Here is a 9,873-nt window from a genome sequence, read left to right as displayed (position 1 = left end):
AGCATCTACTACTGAGATGCCCAGTTAGCTCATAGATCTCCATCTGTAGATCTGGAGTAAACTAATTAACTCTGCCATAGGTTACTACTGCTTGATACAAGTACTAATCTAGTCAGAGTTATTACTCCACTGCAGCACATATGTAAACTCTGATGGAGCTGGCCAGGGTCTGCCAGCTAGCCCTACACTGAAGTACCCTCATGCCCCACCCTGCCCTGTTGCAGCATACTGAGCTGGGGCAGAGCAGCCCCGTGCTGGCAGGCTACCCCCTGGGGCTGCTCTGCCACAGCTCAGTGTGCTGCAGCCCCTGGAGCATGTGAAGACACTTGTGCCTAGGAGTAATAAACTACAGCATGAATTGCACTAGAGTTTATTCAGCCAAGCTAATTTCATGTGTAGATACACTGAGTGTAGGGGTGGCTAACCTGCAATGTGCTGCCACAAGTGGTCGTGCATGGCAGCAGATGGCAGATCTGGAGGGATCAGAGCACACAGGGCAGGGAACAAAGTCAAGTAGCACCAGGCAGAGAGCAGAAAGCAGAGCAGCAGGTGAGGCAAGTGAGTGGCAGACAGGGTGGGGTTAGGGTTTACTTTGTGATACACCTGCCTAAGAGGTTGGCTCCCTACTGTGTTGATTGCTAAGGCACCACACTGCGCTGCTTTGTTCCTGACCAAGAAAGAAAAATGGCCACAAATAGAGTTCACTACATCTTTCCTTTCAATTTTTAGGCAGAAGTGGGCATTAATTAGAGCCTTATACAATGGGTATGTTGGAAATGAACATTTCTTCCCAAACTAGAGTTGAAATCATCAATAATAAATTTTAGTGTACAATTTTACATATGCAATGTGTTAACAGACAGAACACATTAATGTCTGTGAACTGTGCTATGCAGTATGATCCCAGATTTATGCTCTTTTCTCTTTAAAAATGCAGCTCGAGCTATTTGTGCTCTTTCTAGAGGGACTACAGCATGTACATTATACTAACATACAGGTGGACCTCGAGAGCCTGGCACATGTCTTCATATAGCTTCACCCTTGCTCCCCCCACTAAATAAAACTTGTAATCACTCTGCCATCACAAGAAGCAGGAAGGAAAATATATAAAATATATTTAGCAAAACCAGTAAAATTAAAGTGAAACAAAAATGCAGTCAAGTAGCAAACATTTTGTACAGCAGCAGTTTTTACACTGTTTTCCTACATATACCTCTGCACTTATTTCACACTTTCTTTGAGAAGGAAGCAAATAGAAGTAGTAAGCTAATGTTCAGAAAAAATAAACATGATTTTTCCCCCTGAAAAGTTGGGACTTTTTTTTTTTTTTTTTTTTAAACACTCCAATTCAGAATATAGGAAGAAGGAAATAAGCTTTTCAGTCCACAAATGCAGTGTCTACACTGGTCTTCTTTTACAGGTTATACTAGTCCACATATACAGTCATTGGATCTAGACATGCTCTGGCCACCTTAAAGGATGTAGATAACAAACACATTTTAACCAAGATACAAAACGGTTATCTATATTCTCTTGCTTTCCTGAGGCTGAATGAGTTATTTAAATATATGTGCGCTTATCAAAATCCATACGTAGGATACAGTACATTTTCAACAGCAGTTTTGAAGAAATGATGAAAGTGCATAAAAGCCTGCAGACAGGCAAAAAAAGTACTTTAGAACAGTCTTTCCTTAGAATAGCCGAAGAATTTAAGCCTTCTCAAAAGTAGCGCTGATCTTGGGAGAGTTCCTAAAAACTTTAAAACATTGTTGACAGTAACGGCAATTATTTGAAGCTAACAAAATGCCACTAAAAAGGATTGGTTTATACAAAGAATTAGGTCTAGTACTATAATTAAAGAGTCCTTACAACTTCTTAGAAAGATGTGGAGCCAACTTTCAACTGAACATTTTGCTGGAATCTCACAACAACACTCTTCTTCAGTAAATATATTCAGCAACAGACTTGTGGTGGTTGTGATGTGTCACAATCCCAATTTGTATTTTTACTAGAATCACAGCAGTGAGATAGAGCAAATCAAGCTTGTTTGTAACAGTGAACAGAAACTCCTATTCAGGCCAGATATGGGAGGGCAGAGAAATGGGACATCATATGCAAAGCTGCTATTGTACCCTGCTAATTTTGTAAAGGCAATGCAGCATCAAACAAGACTAAAATATCTAACTGGAAGTAAACAGTGAAATTTGTAATGAATCAAAATTTTTACTGGCATTAAAAAACCAAAGATGATTTTTTTCTACAGCATTACCCAAACAAAAATGTTTTTATTAACTGAAATTCATGACACAGTGTCAGACAGTGCCACAGTGTCAGCAGCAGTGTCAGATCTCAGATGCATTCCAGAATGAATGTTTTCAAGTGTGCTTAATTGAAATTCCAATGTTTCTTAATCCCATCAAGATTTAGGGACTTCTTTTGCCCCCATTTTGAGGTCACAGCTACTTTTGTTTCCCACCGATTCATTTAGACATCTTTCTTGACAATTTGCAAGGAAAAAAAATAATTTCAATAGGAAAATAAAGAGTTGACACGCTTGTTCACAAGAAATTGCATCTGGGCAGGGGAAAGCTCTTGAACACTACAATGAGGTAAGCAGTACATACAAACAAAATGAAAAAGCATTTCAAGACACTTACATGAAGAAGTGTGAATAAAGGCTTTGTACCCAAATCATTTAAATTTATTCCAGACCTCACATTTGTTAATGTAAAGCGGAATAGCTCAATTTCTACATGAAAGGCTCTTGGACATACTACTATTTTAAACTTTGTGAGTTGTTCTCAATAAAACATTTGCTTCTCTCTTATCCAAGCTTTCACTGAATTAAAGATGGGCCAACACAAATCTATTACTGTTGTAATTATACTTCTGAAGCCCATAAAAATTAAACTTAAAACATAGTCAGGATGTATAGCGCACTGTTGCCATTGTAGTTTTACTTTCAGGATGTGAAGCAATCTGAAATACCTGAAAGCATAAAAAAGAAAAAGGGAACAAGATATAGAGTAGCTGTTGACTCATCAAAATAAGTATATATCAGGATTGCTAACATTAACTGAACTTTTCTGAAAGACATCAGTAACAGTTGCATGCAACTTATGTGCAAGAGCAGATTAAAAGATAAAATTTGGAAAACAATGCCAAGTAGTGAACTAAACTGTTTAGCTATTCAGGATGAATACAAGTTTCTAGATAGTGTATTTCTGTCTCCATGATAAATGGAATTGAGATGCTGCTATATACTTTAGGGGACAATTGCATTTAACATTTGTCCCTGTTCCTCCTGATGAAATATTTGCCTTATAATATCAGATGTTCTTGTGTCCCTGCTATAAAAGATGCGCATCAGTGTATTGTAAAATCTAGAATTACTGATTTCAACTGAGTTTACTTCAAATTCACACTGCCATAAAAGAAAAAAACTCTGCCTTGGGATTTCAGAACATTCCTATTTCTATTACATGAATGTATATCACACTCCTGTTCATGGTTTCAATGCAGGTGAAATAGCAGGAAAAAACAAGCAATAGTACACTCACGTCACAACGGCCAAAACAAAACAACACATCCTTAGTGGAAAACAATTTTTACCTTCACCCCATTTATGGATCTTAAAAATGCACGTGTTAATTTTTAAATTGGATATTAGCTTATGATAAGACTTTACTATATAATCATTTGCTTCCTAAAAAGTCCTGTTGCAGCAATTGTGAAATAATTATATTCAACTTCATGCCTTCAACTGCCATATTCAAATTGTGCAGAGAAAATGCAGTTGAAATGAACTACCATTTCAATCCCCATTTTTAAACTTGAAATAGGCTTGTAATTTCTTTTTAAAATTAAACATAAAGTATTTACATATTACCATTGACAGCAATACTACTAGTATTTATTCCCTTAAAACCACAAGTTCACTGCATGAAGGTTCCTTATTTTGCAGAAAGGAAACAAATGTGTATTCTATTTTCATACAACTGTAACATCTATCATAATTCAATTGCAGATTGCAAATGCCATGAGGACTGGCATCAGAAAGGATTTTTACCCAATTCAGATCTCAAACCACACTGGCTGGAAAAAACTGTCTCCCACAACGTATTTAATTTGAAGATGTGAGAATTGTTTACTGATCTCTGCTAAACCTTTCATGAAAATACACTGAAAGAAATTATGTGAAAATGTGTTGAGAGGAGGGGAAGAGAAGAGAAAAAGGGCAGACAAATAGAATCTCAGTTCACAGAGCAGAATGGAAGGGCTAGGAAAGCTTGTATATCTTGATTTCCAAGGCTGAATTCAAAATATTGTAGTGAGAAAGGTTTTGGTGTGACATTTGATCACTTGCATGTTACAGGTCTGTTAACATGATTTCCCCAATCAGCATAAATTGCCGCTCTAGCAAACCACCCTCTTAGGAAGTACTACTTTGATTTTCTTGTCAGGATCTAGTCATGCTAGGAGCCAATTCATAAAACTAGGCAAAGCTTAGTTCCATTGATTTGATTCCTATGGTCAGGCCCCAGTTACACTGACCACTGTTTCTCCAAGCAGCACAGCCATGACTTGTGGAATGGGCTAGTGATTTTAGTTCTGGCATAATAACCTAATGCTCACCCTTCCCCCCCAGCCAAACCAAATATGCTATAAGTGGCAACCTTGTTGGATGTCTCAATAGAGGCACCAAAGACTGAATCAGCTTAGAAACAACCATCATTTTACTCTTAAGACTAGAACTGAGGCACATGATGGGAAGATTACTTTTATAGCAGTCATCTAAACTACAATTTACAGTAGGCGCTTACTGTGCTCTAGTGTGGTGGACTATCCCTGTTGAATATTACAGAACTGGTGTCTGTGCTCTCTTAGTCACTTCAATGTGGTCAATCACACACCTTATATAAGTGCTAAACTTACAAACATTAAATATTTACATAACATTTTAAATCTTCAAAGCACTTTATAGGCATAAACCAATCCTCACAACACCCCTGTGAGGTAGGTATTATCTCCATTTTACAGATGAGACGCAGCTTTTAAATGACCCGTCCATGACCCCAAAGGGAGTCAGTGGAAAAGCTGGTATGAAAATTTAGGAGTTGGTCTTCCACTCCCATGCTCTGTCCATGAAACCACTCTCAAAAAAACCCCTTCAGTTTAAGATGTAATGAAGTCATTTCAATTGCAATTATATAAAAGTGTTTTACAATAGAAGTACTACATATTTTTAATTTTAAACAAATTATTTTTAAAATAATTGAAATTAGAAATGAAAACAATTTCTTTAAAATAAGATCTCTTTATGAAGGGAACTGACTTTTTCTGACCAAGCTTATCCTCTAAAACTACGGAGTTTAAATATACAGGGTGAGATCCCACTAAACATTTGTGGCTTAATAAGTGCTATACACTATCAAGCAGGAGACCCAGATTCAAATCTCAGACTCACTCTCTCAACTAGCAGGATTTGGCCCTACAGACAAAAATCTCAGTTCCTGAGGAAAACAGGGAGCCTTTTGATCACTCAACACGAAATAACTTCTTACCTGTTAGGAGTGGCATAAACAAAGTTCCATGTGATTTATAGAAAATTAAAATGGAATGGACCTGAAAGCAGAGCTTCAATGAAAGTCACCCTTCCCTCTCTACATGAACCTTATTTTTGTAGGCCTTGAATTTCATGACCTTAGAAGACACCCCAATAGAGCTTTACCAGCTAATGGGTTGAACTGCGGGGATGTGGCCAGAGCAGACCGTAGGGGATGTGGGGCCCGGGGCAAATCTTCCTATGTGGGGGGCCCCCTAACACTCCACAAAGAGGAGGGGGTCTCCATGATTCTTCTGTGGTGCAGGGCTGAGCTGCCAGGTCCAGGCGGGCCCTGTGGGAGGGGTCGCAGCCGCTCCACCCGGCTCCGCAGGGCCCCCCGCCCCAAAGCGCAAGGCCTAGGACAGTTGCCCCGATTTGCTGTACCCTAGGGATGGTCCTGGATGTGGTTAGTTAGCACTAGAAATGGTGATTTAAATCAAAAGGTGTGTGGAGAGAAAAAAAAGACAAAGTTATTTGAATCCCCAGCTTTAGAACTGAAACCCAGTGGTAACAATCTGTTTTACCAAAGAACTCATCTTGCATTTTCACAAAGAAAAATATAAAAGTTACAATACATGGTTTATAATTAAATCAGCTGGAGTTTTATACACTGGTTGAAAAACATGAAAAATGTTTGTTTCAAACCATTATTCACTTTGCAAAGTGGGGGGGGGGAGGAAATCAATGCAGTGATATCATTACATTATCAATTTTAAACAGACTCAGGGTTGATTTCAAAGCCACAGAAGTCACTGGGAGTTTCTCTCTGTGGCATTCTTCAGACTTTTGATGTAACGCTTTAATTGCTGAGGAACGTAAAAGCTCAGAGAAGGTAATTTTTAAAAAAAGGGACAAGTCAAGTAGGTTAGGTGCAGAAGCAGACATCCAGCCAGAAGAAGTATAACTTAAAAAAACCTATTCCCAAAACTTTAGTGTCATCTATGAAGTTATTGCACACAGACTTCTTTGCATTTTCTCAACAAAAACACCAGGTGAGGTGAAAAGATCAATGTTTAACATACTGACAGTTTTAAAAAAAGGAATCAGGAAAAATGTTGTTAAGCTTGTAAAATAAATGCAACAAAGTAAAAAAATTACAAAATTTAAAAGCTTACTGGACAGTGTCCCTTCATATAAAGTTCACTTAAAATGAAAGGATAAAATAAACTAAATTTTAAGTATTCTTCAACAGCCACTTATGAATGTCAATGTCTACAGCTTGCCTAGCCAGCTCTTAAAGCCAACACATTGTGTCAGTGATCTTGAATGTACACTGGGCTAGATTAATCAAAAAAACAGAATTGGTTCAGTAGTTTTGGAATAATCTCTAGAATGCCTGGAGGTCAGCATGAATGGGAGGCACTATTTTAATAAATAAAGTAATTCTGAAAATATTGGATACATTTGTTTGACATACTGTTTGAGCACATTATTTTTTCAAATCAGATCTGAAAAAGTAAAAATATTTGTCTGTGAGGAATCTGGCCCAGTAGTTCAATGCTTGGCAGTGCCAATGTAGACTAGCGATTCTTACTATTGCTCATGCTTCTAAGTCTGAATTGCCTTTCAACAAAAGGTATGTTTTGAAAACTGTTACAGAACGTAAAATGTCAGATATGAATGCTAAAAGCAGCTCCTATAAATTTGCAATCCATATGATGGAACAACTGGAAACAAGGCTGAATAAAACAGAATGACACACTGGTATCATTTTCCCATCACAAATGCAAGTTGTTTTGTTGTATACATAAGAAAGCAATATTTTTAAAGAAGAAATGTGAAGACAATTTCCCTGTTCAAAATATATTACTAAAATCTTAAAACAGATGAAATACAATATTAATTATGAAGGAATATTGTCTAACACATTTTATGGGTATCTTAAGGTGTAGGTTTATTCCAGCCCAGTTTTCATATTAGCAACGGATTAAGTTAAGAGAAAATGTTCTGAAGAGATGGCACTTTTTGCCCTCATATTCCATACAGGACACTCATGGATTTAACTCAAAGTATGCCTTGGACCACTGTGACTGGCACAGCACTACAGATTTATGCCATTTGTAATTCTGGCAAATGTGATTTTTTTTGAGATGAAAAGCTGAAGAATGGCACAGTTGCAAACATGATGCTATACACAGCACTGTAAAGGTGTATATACTGTACATTTTATATAAATGTAAAAACCACATGGAAAACATTCAACATCACAATCTAGCAGAGGTCTCAAGCATAAGACCAAAGGGCCAAATTCTTCCTTGCCTGCTCCCTGACAAAACCTTGTATCCAGCATACAATCTGTGTGTGTTCATTTCAGCTTTGTCTGGCTCATGACTTGCATCTGATTCCATGTTCTTGCATTTCTCTCCCTTGTTCCGCTATATCTAGCTATTGGCTGGTAATATGAAACCCCCCTGCAACCCCATACCCACCCCCGTACCCCTAAGAGCTGACATGTTCACACACACAGCTGAGCAAAGGAGCAAGAGGCAAGAGCACCAAAAGATCTGGAGGTGGTAGCAGGAAAAAAATTCACTGCAGATTCTAATAGTCTTTCTGCCCCTAAAAAACAAATATATATGGCCCTTGGCTAAAACACCATTTGGAACCCCCAGACTAGCATAATTGTTTTATCTAATGCCCCAACTTAAAAAACAGTTTGTAAAATCACTAATTTATGCCCTTTGAATTGTTATTGCTTAAGCAAATGGTTCAGTGTAGAAATACATTGCAGCTGTGTGCGACTTGGGTGTGGGTTAAAACAGGTACTGAAAGTAAAACTACACATGAACCTTGCTTTAGACTCGCACTCCAACATTACTTGTACATCCACATGAAGAGGGCTGCAACAGATACCCAGCAGCTTAATGCCAACATCCTAAGCTAACTCTAAAGACTCAAATCTTGCCTTACACTTCTTATCTAAAGTGTATCAGCTTTTTCTTTTTCTTTTTTTTTTTTTTTTAAATTAAGGCAATGAAATGGCTACAGTTCCTAAAGTTCATTTTAGGGGAACAAAAATATACACCTTTTTCCTTTTGAACTTCAGGCAGCAGAACATAACATAGAAACCTGTATTACATAAAACATGCAACACCAGGCTGATGTAGAAAAACAAAACACAAGTTTAAAATACCATTTGGTGTTTTTTCATTGGATCACTAATTCAACCTTCAGAGAGGAAAAAAAAGCTTGAATTAGCTAAACTGTTTACAGTTTTGTACGTGTCTATGTCATACTCTACGATGATTTTCAGTAACAAAAAAAATAATCTGTAAAAGTCTGTCTGACCACTCATGTTTTAAACCAATGGGGAAAAGGCACTGAAGCTATTTTTCACTGTGCCCATATTGGTTTGCACATTTTTAATGTCAATTTGCTGTTCATTCTTTACAACAAACAAAGTATGACAGATTGTGGCTAACACACAATAGCAGAAGCTGATTCAAAGTTGACCTCTCCTATTTCACTGTGTTATATCAAACTTCCAGGCTCTCTAAAATCTGAGATGGCTGCAAAGAACCCAGAAATAGTTACAAGGTTTAGTCAGCATTCAGCATTTCTCAGTGCATTTTGCAGAAAGGGTCTAAATGAGGCATAGGAGTTTTGTTGTTTATTTTACACAGAGAAGTCCACCAACATTGGCCATAAATTCCTCTAAACTCTTTAGGAAGGCCATCTTCTGCTTACGGTCCAGTGTAGGAGGAGTGCTGCTTGCAGTAAGCTTGTTGAAGGCATCTGCTAATCGCTGGTAAATGACTGGATCTTGTTGGCTTGATAGTAATGTTTCAACTAGCTCTGAATATTCTGCCTGTTGAGCAAACAGCAGCCATTAACAACATAGAAAATAAAATTCAAATCATCCTGTATACACCTTCCTATACCAGGACAAAGAACTGCAAACAAAATCAATTTGTGATAGGAAGTTATCAGCAGCTTTAAAATAATTTATATAATAATACTAGTGTACAGTACCACTTCTCATATAGCCAGTGTAACCAAAAGGGCAGTAAAAGTGAATGTGGAGCTACCCTCAACACGCCCAAATTAGGTAAAACTCTTTAAAGGCAAAAAGTGGGGTAGATGTACACCTTACAGACTAACTGAATCAGAGATGCATAAATTTTCATAAACAGCAGCTTACTTCATCAGATGCCATGAAGTTTTGTTGTCCAAAAACAACTACCCTATGGTCAGCAATGTAATGTCCAGAAGCTTGTTTGTCTTTCTGGAACTGAAGTCAGATCAGTGTTCATTCATTCTTTCACATA

The 9,873-nt window shown here is 37.5% G+C and overlaps 2 protein-coding genes across 2 annotated transcripts in view; one reads left to right on the top strand and one right to left on the bottom strand.

The window, feature by feature from the left end:
- Positions 1-9,873, top strand: part of IL17D (interleukin 17D) — a 67,567-nt gene that overhangs the window by 36,496 nt on the left and 21,198 nt on the right. The window lies entirely within an intron of this gene.
- The window catches only part of XPO4 (exportin 4), a 128,262-nt gene continuing 119,482 nt past the window's right edge, over positions 1,094-9,873 (bottom strand). The window contains exon 23 of the mRNA XM_090029113.1: positions 1,094-9,413. Coding sequence (XP_089885239.1) covers positions 9,216-9,413 — 198 coding nt within the window. The 3' untranslated portion in view covers positions 1,094-9,215. The remainder of the gene's footprint in view (positions 9,414-9,873) is intronic.

This window comes from Crocodylus siamensis, chromosome 1, assembly GCF_052110815.1.
Source record: "Crocodylus siamensis isolate JL-2025a chromosome 1, ASM5211081v1, whole genome shotgun sequence".
Classification (NCBI taxonomy): domain Eukaryota; kingdom Metazoa; phylum Chordata; order Crocodylia; family Crocodylidae; genus Crocodylus; species Crocodylus siamensis.
The sequence above is the reverse complement of the archived record's forward strand: the minus strand, read 5'-3'. Positions and strand labels throughout refer to the sequence as shown.